Source organism: Chinchilla lanigera, unplaced genomic scaffold, assembly GCF_000276665.1.
Source record: "Chinchilla lanigera isolate Chin_1 unplaced genomic scaffold, ChiLan1.0 scaffold00067, whole genome shotgun sequence".
Lineage (NCBI taxonomy): Eukaryota > Metazoa > Chordata > Mammalia > Rodentia > Chinchillidae > Chinchilla > Chinchilla lanigera.
Window position 1 is genome coordinate 10,229,461 of NW_004955468.1, and position 13,641 is coordinate 10,243,101.

At 40.8% G+C, this 13,641-nt stretch overlaps 1 protein-coding gene across 1 annotated transcript; it reads left to right on the forward strand.

The window, feature by feature from the left end:
- Window positions 1-6,917: 6,917 nt before the first annotated feature.
- On the forward strand, window positions 6,918-10,295 carry LOC102024990 (T-cell surface glycoprotein CD1e, membrane-associated-like). The gene is given in 7 exon segments (XM_013522341.1): window positions 6,918-7,014; window positions 7,332-7,631; window positions 8,152-8,348; window positions 8,351-8,444; window positions 8,677-8,955; window positions 9,345-9,438; window positions 9,569-10,295. Coding segments are annotated over 7 exon segments (1,191 nt in total). The 5' UTR covers window positions 6,918-6,953; the 3' UTR covers window positions 9,735-10,295.
- Window positions 10,296-13,641: the final 3,346 nt, after the last annotated feature.

A 13,641-nucleotide genomic window follows, 5' to 3' on the forward strand; every position in this document is an offset into this window, starting at 1 on the left:
TCTTCTGGAGAAGCTTGCTGCATTGGCTTTCCTGATGGGAACTCAGCCACCTTGATCAGAGGAGGAGCTCAGGACCTCACTGTTGCTGAGGATGGCTGTGGTACTTTTCAGAGGATCTCTGATTCTTACTTTGCACTTTGCTTCCTGACTCCATCATAGACCCCTTAGCCTGCTGTCATAGACTTCCTATATCCCACCACTGACCTTTGAGTCTTCCCAGTGCAGATCCATGAAACAGAACTGCATGAGATATGTTCTGGGCTCTGGGCCTCCAGGTGGATTCATAGGAGCACTGTTATGAGCTCTAGGTCTTCAGCTGGACTCATGAAAGACATTTCTGTGGGATCCAGGCCCTTACTTACAGGCTCTTGGAGAACTACTCTCTGCTATCTTACATTTATTGAATGAGGTGACCCAAGTTGGTAGAATATGTGAATCAGAATAAACTGAAGCAGGTGCTTAGACCTCCAAGTTCACTGCCTGTAGATGAAGAAAGATAAGCATATGACACCTGCTCTGTAACTGGGTTCCAAGGGCTAGTGCTTAAAACACAGAGCTGCCTGTTCAGGTCACCCACGGAACCTACCCTAGCTGGTTGGAAATTTGGCTTTAACCTGAAACCAGCTCATCATCTTTTCTCATATACTATTTTACTATTGTCACTTTTTTTCAAAATTGTTCCCACCATCTATCTGCTTATTGAGATAAAAATGTTTTTTGGATAATGTCATTATTCTTTCTGAATAAGCGAACACCCAAGTCTCTTTCAAAAGTTATTTTACATTGCATTCCTTCTCCATGGTCTTGATCTAGGTGTGAGCATCATTGCCAAACATGTAAAATAGAAAATGTACTCTTTTGTGAAGGATATGATAAGGATCATATATTAATCATTAACACAATTATTAATTATTAGAGCAAATAAAGGAAGTATCTAATTTATGGCTAAGACTGATTGAATAATATCATTTGAAAAGAACCTGTAAATTCTAGACAATCTTTGCATGCTTTATTCATATTAACTAATGTTATCCTCATAAAAATTCTGAGCAGATATTATTATTCCATTTTACAAGGCTTGATAATGGGGTGGTTTCATGGATGAAAATGTATTTTTGAACTCATAGAGTTTTGTACAAGATATACTCATGGATCTTCATATCAATCATACCTCAGGATAGAAATTTTAAAACAGCAAGTTCTTAAAACATAAGTGTCACCCATGCTCACATCTGTGCCTACAAAGTATGGTATGATTGTATCTATACCCAAATTTCAGTGACTTAAATTTGCACTACTATAATCTTAGTTCCAGCAAATATGTGCCTCACCTGTGCTCATGACTCAGATTTTAGCATCAGTTTCTAAACAATTCCTGCCTTCCTTTTTCCCAGCCAGAACATGCTTCCATCTACTCCTACAGTGTTACCTATGGAAGCCTAATAGCTGCTGGTAAAAACGGTTGCCAGCACCTTTTCTCTCCATCCTAAGGTACTCATACAGGGGCCTCAGACATCAATTATACCTCTGCTGTTTGCCTCCTCTGATGGCCAAGTCCAGATGCCGCTTGTTTCCTACAGCCTTTGTGTCATCAGCTTCTCACTCTCACCTGTATTAGGATTCAACAGGAAGTGTCCTTATAACTTTTCCTTTTGGTCAGTTGGCTGGTCAAATTAACCAATTGTTATAACATAGCAGTCAATGAAATCATCTAAGTCACAAAGGATTTACATATACCAATTTGCAGTCAATATATTAAAAGACCTAAGAAATATTGTCAGTTTGTGTCACTCTTAAATATATCCCTCTCCAAATACTAGTAGTTTCACTTTGGTTGCCAGTGAATGTCATATGTGTGTACCCAGCATTCATCCTCTACATTTAAAGGGAAAATACTCCTTCTGAGGGAGTTAGTTCCATTTTCTGTGTCAATAAACTCTAGGCTTCTGGTACTCTTCAAATACAGAACAATGATAATTCTCAAACTATGAAAGAAATGCATTTAGCTTCAAAGCAAATTTTTAAAAAAATTTTTTTAACAGCAGAACATATTTATTGAGGGAAAGAAAGTTTCTGTCCAAGAGAGGGACAGAAGGGGGGTCTGAGTGGGTTGCCCAAGGAACCCATCTTTTCTAAGGATTTCTACAGAGCAAAACCAGGAGGTGAGGTGTGTCCAAGGTTGAGGGGAAAAATGGGAAATCACAAGAGGTGGGACAAAGCTATGCTCAGCAAATAAGATTACAAGTATAATTGTTCAGGTAAAATTGATTTAGTTGGGATCAAATGGGGAAGTGAGCCAGGTAGGAAGTGGGCATGAATGCAGAATAGAGGCTTTTCCTGTAAAGGCTTGGGTCAGTGACTCTTCAAGGTGATTGCTACTTATTTATCATATCAATCCCTGATGTCCATCCCTAGGGAGGTATGTGAGTACACTTGTTTAATCTTTTATCTTGAGGTCTGGCCTGCAGCAAGTACGTCTCCATTTGCAAGGTATCTTGTCTTCCATATTGGCCCCTTCCAGGGCCTGGCCCTGTCTGACTGCCTATAATATTTCTATCAAACTCAGCTGCCTATAACTTTCCCCCCTCTAAAGAAGTAACCCAAACTGCTGTGAGGGAATAGTGGGTGATGACCACTCTGGCTTTTTAGGCTGAAAGGGGTCATAGTTGTTGATTGGCAGTCAGATATACTCTTCAGAGGATCTATTTAAAGGCTGTCAGGCATTTTCATCTTGGGTAGGCATATAGCTTTAAACCTGGAGGAGACAAAGCCAAAGAAACAATTAAGTATACATGGGCCAAATAATAAGATCAGCAGGATTATTATGAGTATAGTCAGCAAAGATTTACACCAAGAGGAGCTGGTAATGGATACCAATAAACAGGATAGGGTCAGAGCTATGAGATCTGCTAGCTGAGCACTAGTCCAAGGTGTGAGTTACTTTCAAGAGTCTGATGTAAAGTTACCACTGCATATCCTGCTTTCTTTGTCCCATTTTCCATGAAGGAGCTTCCATCATGGAAAAGGGTCAAATCAGAATCAGGAATGGGTGTGTCTAATAAGTCTTCTCCAGCTGCATATGTATGGAGAATTACCTGTTTGCAGTCATATCTGTCAGTATCAATTTCCTCCTTTTCTGGCAAAAAGGTAGCAGAGTTTAAGGAGGAGCATGTCTTTATTTGAATGGCTGGTCCTTCTAGAAGTAGAGCCTGGTATTGATCCCTTTGGAAGAAAGAAGTCTTGACACATTGTGAGGCCTATATACAGTGAGAGCTTTACTTAAAGTTAGCTTGGATGCTTCTAGCACTAGAAGAGCTACAGCTGACATAGCTCTAAGGCAAGAATGCCATCCTTTTGCTACAATGTCTAATTCATGACTCAGATACCATATAGGCTGCTGATTGGGTCCCTGATCTTATGTAAGAACTCCCAAAGCCATACCTCATCTCTCATTAACATATAAATTGAAATGGTGTCCTGTGGGGAGGCTTAGGGTTGGGGTATTTAGAAGATCTTGTTTCAGCTTCTGGAACACAGTTTGGAAATCAGGTTTCCAGGTTCAGATATGGTTATCTGTCTTTTGGGCATCTCTTATAAGTTGATAGAGGGGTCTTGCAATCTCCCCATATCCTGGTATCCAAAGGCAACAATAGCCTTTCTAGGAATCCCCCTAGCTATTTTAGGGTCTTGGCCTTGGCAAGGAAAGAATTGGTTTAATTCTGTATTTTCCTAGCCTGCAGGCTCCCTAGGATATGATGAGGCCTAAATATTTTACCTCAAGACTGCAAAGTTGTCCTTCAGATTTAGAGACCTTATAACCTCTGTCTGCTAGAAAATTTGGCAAAGGACAGGTGTCTTGGCTACAGAGCTGTTCTGCAGGGGCACATAAAAGAATGTCATCTACATACTATAAGACTATGACCTGGGAAAACTCAAAGCATGCCAAATCATGGGAAAACACTTTCCCCAAAAGATGTGGACTATCCCTGAACCCTTGGGGAAGCACTGCGCATGTCAATTGAGAGGCCTGGTCATGAAGATTTTCAAAAGCAAAGAGAAACATAATCTGTATTAAAGGAATACAAAAGAAGGCATCTTTTAAATCTAACACTTAAAACCAACTGACATCTTCTGGAATTTGGGAAGGAAGTGTACATGGGTTAGGTACCATTGGGTGAATTGGCTCTTGTCTTGGTTACTTTTCTCTCATTGCTGGGACAAAATATCTGACACCCCAAATTAAGGAAGGAAAGGTTTATTTCGCTTACAGTTCGTGGAAGTTTCAATCCGTACTTGGCAGATTATAAGGCAGAGTGGCACATGGCAAAAAGCTCCCACTCAGGGCGGCAGAACACAGCTAAGCAACAACCACACACCAGGGAGGAATGGGGGAGGAATGCCCCCAAGCAGCTTCTTCCTCTCCCTTACATATGCAAACTATCCACTCCAGGGCTGGTGCAGCTTTCACACCCATATTCAAACTCTAAAAGCCTGCCCCATGTCCGCATGAGGCATTGGGGGGACACATAGACATAAACCGTAACAGCACTACAGCCAAATTTATCAATCTAAGGTCCTGTATTAATCTCCATTCCCCATTAATCTCCATTCTGGGGTTTTGAATTCCCAAGATTGGAGTATTGCATGGGCTGTTACAGGGCTCAAGTAAGCCTTGTGCCCTTAGGTTATCAATTATAGGTAACAATCCTATTTTTAACTTCAGGTTTTAAAGGATACTATCTGTGGTTAGGAAAACAGTAGAATCTCTGAGATATATCTGTACTGGAGCAGCTCTTAATACCCTACCAATTTTGCCTTTAGTTGCCCATACATCAGGATTTATTTCTGTCTCCATGAGATGAAGAGAGTAACTAATCTGAGTGCATACACACTACAGTATTTAAACAAGATGAAATATCTCTCCCCAAGAGAGGGACTAGACTTTCAGGCATAATTAAAAAGCAATGTGTAAAAAGAAAACTATCCCAGGTACAGCCTAAGGATTGTGAAAAATAGTGAATTACCTCCTCTCCAGTGACTCCTTTCACTGAGGTATGACGGCTGGAAGGAAGGCCAGGATTGAAAAGAAGGACCAAGAGACTTGTGCCAGTGTCCAGCAATAGGCTGGTTTCTTTTCCCTCCTTAATCATTATTACTCAGGGTTCTTCAATAGAGATGATCATCCGACCAGAGGGAGTGGGCAAAGTGTGCTCTGGGGCCTTTCATTCTTGCTGGACTAACTGGTAGGATGGGTCTGAACTGTGGGGCCTTTGCTTCAGAGGGTAGTACAATCTCCAGTGGGCACCTCTTCAAAGCAAATTATATCAGAATGTTATAGTACATGTTTAATATTTATCAATTTTAGTAGGACTTTACACAACATTCTAATAGTTATACATTCTTTTTTTGGTGTAACCAGGCAAAATTAAACAGGGAGAAATCATTACAAAATGTACAATGACTGAAACCTAGGAGGCATTTTTTATCAGCAATAATTACCTTTGTTTTAATCAAGTTAAAAGTTTTAAAAATTAATTGAGAAGGGTGTCGTATAGTTAACTACACAGATAGTCCTTATTGATCAGAGTGCCACATTGTAGATACCAATGCTAGTGAGGAAAACAAGCAAAATGTGTATCATACAATTTTCTGATTTAACTATGATTAGGTGGATAGATAAAGTTACATGGTATATAGACTTTCTACATGTCTTGTCAAGTTTAAAGCTGGCCTCTGATTTCATGTCTATGTTAAAGCTAAGCTTCAGGCATGGGTTTGTAGGTACTCTCTGGATCTGAAACTGCACTGAGGTTTTTGGTCTCTGGATGAAGCCAGTAGATGTCATTTGAATATCTGTCATATTGGTGATAGGCCAACCATGATGCTAATAGCATGTGTCCACAAACATAGGCATGGAAGTAGTGTGAGGAATACCCATATACTCTTCTCATCTGCAAATTCAATCCAGGAGATTAATTTATAGGAATACCATAGTCTCGGAGGTCATTCTGGAACTTATGCTTTTTCTTTGAGTAGGATGAAACCACAGAAAAATTTTGATCAGGTATCCCATCCCCAGGATACCCCTATACAATGGGTTAAAATCTGCCTTCCCAGGAGTTCATCACCTCGAGGTCAAGCCCACTCATAGACATTCTTAACAGTGACCCACAGCTTGACTAGTGAACCTGAGGAAAGGATAATTTGATAACATGCATTAATTTGTTATTGTTGCTTCTTTTCCACTGTGGAGCATAGAGATTTGTCTATGAAGTGCACAAGTACCTATTGGGACCCTCGTGTCTTCTGACAATGACTCTGAGAAGAGCAGAATGAAGGGAGGTAGGAGAGACTCAGGGACACAGAGTCCAGGCAGAGTGTGTGAGAAGATCAAAACAGACTCAGAGGCACTAACAACCCGTCAGAAGAAGGACCAAGAGGACCAAGAAGAAGGATTATGGGGTTTCAGTTGGCAGACAGGAGGAAAAGAGCACGGACAAGTAAGTAGCAGGGAAACTGCCAGAAGGGTTACTGGGCACCATCAGATAACTTCCACCACTTTCTTTAATAGATGAGATACTGACAACCCAAGTGTGGACTTGATTTCTTGAAGGCCAAAAACAGCTGACTTTTTCTGTCGGATGGCAGGCAGACTTTGTCCAAATTGAGAAATCTTTTAGCAGCAGGTGGTATAATAGGCAAGGCTGGGACAATGTAGCTAAGAGCAGGGAGACAATCTGGAAGCCACTAGTGGGAGACAGGAGGAGAAATGAGAGAACCTGTGGGAGAAGGCAGCTGTGGGAGGCAGCGAGACTTCTCTAGTAGGGAAGTGCGCAGAGGAGAGGTTAGTCTGTGCAGCAGAGGAAGACAGACGAGAGTGTGAGTGGGTGAGGGAAGGACAGCAGATATCTGAGTTGAGAAGGCAGTTTTCTGGCTAACTTACCAAAGCTTCAATGCTGCTCCTCATCCTCCTATTCTTCAAGGGACTTGTCTGCCATGGGGAAAGCACAGCAGGTAAGAAGTGCTCAGGTGGAGAGATGTCTGTGTCTGGGCACACAGGAGAGGAAGTTTTGGGGAGGAACTGGATGAAGGGAACAAAGCTTCTGTTAGATGCTCTTGTTGTGTGCATTCCAGGCTGGTTTACAGGTTGAAAATTGTGGCCTCCAGTCTAAGTTGGTGGCAAGAAAACTGGGCCAGGGTTTAGGACTCATTGGGACATGTGAAACCTGTAACTATATCCTTTCTTGCTCTTCACTCTGAACTCCTCTGCATTCTGTGGAATCTCTTCTGCCATCCCTTACACTCTCTCATCTAGTCACTCTCTGTTTCAGCCCCCCAGGCTTTAGGATTGCACCATCCAGCAGAAGCAGAAGAGCCCCTCATCTTCTGTGTGCTCTACATTGCCTCCTTCAAAAACAACACCTGGGTAGAATCCCACGGCTCAGCCTGGCTAGGTGATCTGCAGACTCAAGGCTGGAATGATACCACAGATACCATCACGTTTCTGAAGCCCTGGTCCCAAGGAAACCTTAGTAAGGAGGAGTTGAAGAACCTCCAGGCACTTTTCCAGCTATACTTCCATGGCTTCCCCCTGGAAGTGCACAATTTTGCTCATCAGTTTCAGCTTGAATGTGAGTGTGGTATTCCCAAATGATGTTCTGTCTGAGGTCTCTGGCCATCTTCAGAGTACGAGCTGGTGTAGAGCCTCTGACCATCCTCCACCTTCCTGGCTTTATTCTCTGTCTCCCTTTGGCTCACACAACCTCCTCTGCTTCATTATCCACCATTATACATATAGCACACCTGAGTGTGCACATCCATCCTACCTGTGGGCACAATGTCATCTTCTGCTTTCTCCATAGCTTGAGTGTTCTTATGCCACAACCTGGACATCATCTCTGTTGTATGAGTTATTAGAGACCAGTCTCTTGTCTGCCTGACAGCCTGCCCATCTATGCATCCTCTTAATTATTTCAAATTACTTTTAATTTCAGAATGACTTCTTACAAATTTCCTTCCCATTTTCCATGCCAAGTCTCACCCCCATGTAATTCCGCAGCACACTGCTGCCCCCAAGCTGTTATGCTCCAGATTGGATGTATGTTCCCATGTCATTCTTTCCATATTGATTCTCTTTTCTGTCCACTGCAGACCCCTTTGAATTTCAGATGTCAATTGGATGTAATTGGCATGGTGGGCAGGCCTCGGACAGCTTCTTAAATGCTGCATACCAAGGATCTGATTTCATGAGTTTCCAAGGAGGTGCTTGGAATCCATCTCTAGGAGCTGGAAGTCGAGCCCAGAAAGTCTGTGAGAAGCTCAATTGCTACCGGGAAGTTAAGGAGGTACCTTCTGCCGGAAGTTAAGGCAGTACCTTCTCAGTAACTGCCCTCGATTTCTGGCAGGCCTCATGGCAGCAGGGAAGTCAGAGCTGGAACAGCGAGGTGAGCCCAGTCCTTTCTTCCCTCCTACCTCTAGTACTTTGAATTTTTGAGTTTAGTACTTTCCTTCATCATTTTGAAACATACAATGAGAGGATGGAGGGAATAATGTTTGTTGTATTGTTTTCAAAAAGAGAAAGAAGTGATTCCTGAAACTGCTAAGCCACCTGAGCACATGTGCTCTGGTCAGAGGTGCTCATCAAAGTTCCATTTCTTCTTATCTTCTCCTATTTAGTGAAGCCTGAGGCCTGGCTCTCCAGAGGCCCCAGCCCTGGGCCTGGCCGTCTGCAGCTGCTGTGCCACGTCTCTGGCTTCCACCCCAAGCCAGTGTGGGTGATGTGGATGCGGGGTGAGCAGGAGCAGAAGGGCACTAAGAGAGGGGACGTCCTGCCCAATGCTGATGAGACATGGTATCTCCAAGCAAGTCTGGATGTGGCGGCTGAGGAGGCCGCTGGGCTGTCTTGCCGAGTGAAGCACAGCAGTCTGGGAGGCCATGATATAATCATCCACTGGGGTGAGAAAGAATGAGGGTTAAGTTGGGAATTGTCAAGGATGGACCTAGGGGTTTAGGACGAGGAGCTGGGGAAATTGGTATGAACGCTAGATGCAGGAAAGTTAAAAATGGGAGAACTGAAAGAAAGAAGAGTAGAGAATGGCAGCAGATAAATATGAAGGAAAAGAAAGTAGGGAATTAAAGGGACTAAAGAGGAAAAAAGGGATCTCATGAATTGCTGGAAGAAGGTTGGGGTGGAGGAGGAACAGTGATTCAATGGAACTGAAATGAAAGCTCTAGAGAATTCTCCTGAAATTTCCAAGACCCGCATTGCCCTGCAACATTAGATGCCTCGGTGTAATGTGATAAGAGTGTTTCATGGATTGATGTGTTTATTTTACTCCAAGCAGGTGAATACTCCCTTCTCTTGACGCTGATGTATCTGAGTGTAACCGTCACCCTGGTCATGCTTGTTTTCCTGGCCTCATGGTGCAAAATGCAGAGGTATGCCTTTTCTTGTTGCTTGTTTCTTTAACCTCTATCAACTTTCCTTATATCCTGTATTTTTTGTTTGCCTTCCCCCTTTCCCCCTATTCTCCATCTTTTGAAATTAAGATCTTTCTCTTTCCCATAGCTCAAATCGGAATGTCCTCTCTTCCTGTATATCCAGCCTCGCTTTTCCCTCAAAAGACAACATCGGATGCCCTAGAAGTTCAGTCCATCAGCTCTGCTTGTCACAAGAATCATGGGTCAAAACCAGAATCTTGAAGTGGAAAAGAAGCCTAAACCATTTCTGGTGACATTAGTTTGTATTACACATGAAATTGTTGTCTGCTTCTTAAATATCATTCATGTCTGCGAAGACAGATACAATATTTTTCACAAAGCTTGATTTGCAAAGATATGGATGTTCCATTTGCAAATTTTTACTTTTAATCTTCCAGATATATTATTTCTACTTTGATTCCGTGTTCATCAACATTGATACCTCAAGCTGAACCTCAGATGGTTCTTTCTACATGGACATGTCCCTGGATTGCTTAGCTGAAGGCATTGCCTTCTCCCAAATTTAGATTTATATTCCTCAACCCTTTCATTTCTTCTGCTCTATTGCCATTGTTCAGGTTTTTGCCTCTTCTTTCTCTCAGATGCTTGAAAATAGGACTTATGTGTATGTATCTGTATAAGCACTCACCGTCCCATGCTCTGAAGCACCCAGCTGTAACTAATGCTCTTCCGTTGCCATCTTGTACTTTCTTTGTAATTTTCCAAAGAGGGACACGGTGTTTTCATTTTGCCATCCCCTGGAGCAAATTCTGTTGCTGCTTTTGCCTGAATGTAATGGTTTTCAATAAATGCTGATTGAGATATGTTTATTGACAGATACATTGTCTTAGTCCATTTCTTCTTTGACAACTCTGTGCCATTTTACTCTACACTTATTGAAATAGTCCATTTCTTCCTTGTCTCTCAACAGAGATATGAGACACATGTATGCCTCAGACTCCATGGTGATTACAGGGTTTATTGATTTCCCAGATATTTAATAAAATAATAACATAGAGATAGCACTTGTCTTATAATGGCAGGTTTGGACAGGCATTCCTACACCCATGATTGTGTGTGTTTTTCTATGTGTGTCTTTGTCGATGGGCATATACAGGAGTGAAGTTCACATTCTGAGCAATTAGTAAGCAATCATATGGTTTGAGTACAATTTTAATGGACAGTGCCAGAGCAAAGGCAATGAAGAAAAAGAGTTGGTTAATTCTAGCTTGGTTATTTCTTTATTTTTCTTTGTTATTTTGGTTTATGCTTATTATTATCATGTTATAGACTTTATTTTTTCTTTTATTTTATGACTGCTTTTATTCATCAACGAGGCACTGAGTGTGTCCTTGTGCTGCTGAGAATAAGTGACCTTCCACATGACATTTTCAGAAAGCTCATCCAGAACCAGGAAGAAGGGGGAGTTTTAAGGGTTCCTTTGGAGCAGTAAATGAAAGTCAAGTTTCCTTTGATTGTTGACTGTGAACCCTCTCTCAAAAAGAACAGTTCCATAGGGGAATTTTTAAGTAGTGCCACAAGTGTGTAGTGAAAGTGTGTTTTATGTTTTCCATTTGAGAGAACTTTGCTATGGTTGGAGCTTTCTTTAAAAAGCTGGAGCTCTTTTTTCACAATAATTTTTGAAGCACATATCTGACTCAAGCTAACTTCTATGATTTTATGTCCAATATTTCCTCTACTGTGTACTTCTGTGACATTGGATTTCTTTCTGTCCCTCAGTTATGTCAGTCTTCTTCTCAGCTTAGGTGTCAACTTCTTAAAGACTTTTGCAGATTTGACAAAGTAAAGTAACACACTCCTCAGTCATGTTCTAGTCTGACAGTTTTTGAGTATTTAATTTAACTGTACTTCCATCTTTTATGTTTTATACCTATTGATGTCCTTCAAAATATAAGCACTGTGGCATCCTAGATTTCTTCTGGCTTGATCACAGTTGTATCTGTTGTCTAGATTACAGCCTGATATAGTGGATGATTTAAAATACTTGTGTATTTTACTATTAAACTTTGACTTGCCAGAAGAGCTTCTAGTTACACAAATCTTTATCTGATAGATTTCCAGGTACTAATGTGTCCCTAAGATTCCTGTCACTAAAAGATGTAGTTGGTCCATTGATATTGTTCTGTTTGGAACCTTGGAATATCAGCCTTACTTTTTTTTTTTTTGTTAGTTTGCATTGATATTGTTCTTGTTGGAAGCTTGGAACTTGAGCCTTCCATTTTTTTTTATTAGTTTGAAATAGCTTTTCCATGTTACCAAGAAATAAAACCAAAAGATAATGTTATTTGTGGACAGTGCAAACCTGTACTATTCTGTAAACACAAAGATAGTAGAAATGACAAAAATTTCATTTGGAAAAATAAAGGGCTGGGATATTCATGGTTTTTGGTATATTTCTTTTGAAATATCATTTGTATTTGGAGGGAGAGTGTTGTAAAAGTCAGAATATGCTAGTTCAGGGCTAAGAAATGCATGACATCCATATCCATCATTAATCCAGGACCTTGGAGCACTCCTCTCTGCTACCTTTCACCTAATGAATGATCCAAAGAGGTGGGGCATGTGAGTCAGCATAAACTGAAGCAGGTGCTTAGACCTCCAAGTTTGTGGCTGCCGATGAAGAAAGATAAGGATATAACACCTGCTCTGCAGCTGGATTCCACGGGCATGGTGTGCTTAAAGCACAGAGCTACTTCTTCAAGTTACCCACAGGAGGTACCCTAGATGTTTGGAAATTTGGCTTTAACCTGAAACCGGCTCATCATCTTTCCTCAGGAACAATTTCACTATTGTCACTTTCTTTTGCAAATGTTCCCATCATCTTACTGGTTTATCAAGATCATAATTTTCTTTGGATAGTGTCATTATTTTTTCTGAATAGCCAAGTACCCAAGTCTCTTTTAAAAGTGGTTTTACGTTGCATTCCTTGTCCATGGTCTTGATCCAAGTGTGAGCATCATTGCCAAAAGTGTAAGATAGAAAATGTACTTCTTTGTGAAGGATATGATAAGGATCATATATGAATCATTAACAGAAATATTAATTATTAGAGCAAATAGAAGAAGTATCTAATTTATGGTTAAGACTGATTGAATAATATCACTTGAAAAAACCTGTAAATTCTAGACATTCTTTGCATGTTTTATTCATATTAACTAATGCTATCCTCATAAAAATTCTGAGCAGATATGATTTTTCCCATTTTATAAGGATTTGACAATAGGGATGGTTTCGTGGATGAATATGTAACTTTAAACTCAGAGTTTTTTACGAGATATAGTTACGGTTCTTCATATCCATCATACCTCAGTATAGTAATTTGAGAACAATGAGTTCTTAAAATACAAGTATCACCTGGGCTCCCATCTCTGCCTATAAAATAGAATATGATCTTATCTATACCCAAATTTCAGTGACTTGAATTTGCACTAACCTAAACTTAACTCCACTAAATGTATGCCATATGTATGCTTATGACACAGATTTTAAGCATCAGTTTCTAAACAATTCCTGCCTTCTTTTTTCCCAGCCAGAACATGCTTCCGTTTGCTATCTACCTACTCCTACAATGTTGCCTATGGAAACCCAATAGCTGTTGGTAAAAAGGGTTGCCAGCACTTTCTTCTCTCAATCCTAAGGTACTCATACCGAGGCCTGGGGTTTCCATGATACCTCTGTTCTTTGCCTCCTCTGAAGGCCAGTTCCAGATGCGGCTTGTTTCCTACAGCCCTTGTGTCATCAGCTTCTCACTGTCACCTGTGTTAGGATTCAACAGGAAGTGTCTTAATAACTTTTCCTTTTGATCAGTTGGGGTCAAATAAACTAGTTGTTATATCATAGCATAAATGAAATCATCCAAGTCACAAAAGATTTACATGTACTCAATTTGCAGTCAGTATATTAAAAGATCTAAGAACTATTGTCAGTTTGTGTCACTCTTAAATGTATCCCTCTCCAAGCACTAGTATTTTCACCTTTAGTTGCCAGTGAATGTTATATGTGTCTACCGAGCTCTCATTTTCTGCATTTAAAGAGAAAATATTCCTTCTGAGGGAGTTAGATCCATTTTCTGTGTCAATTAACTCTAGGCTTCCAGTAGTCTTCAAATGCAGAACGGTAATAATTCTCAGACTATGAAAT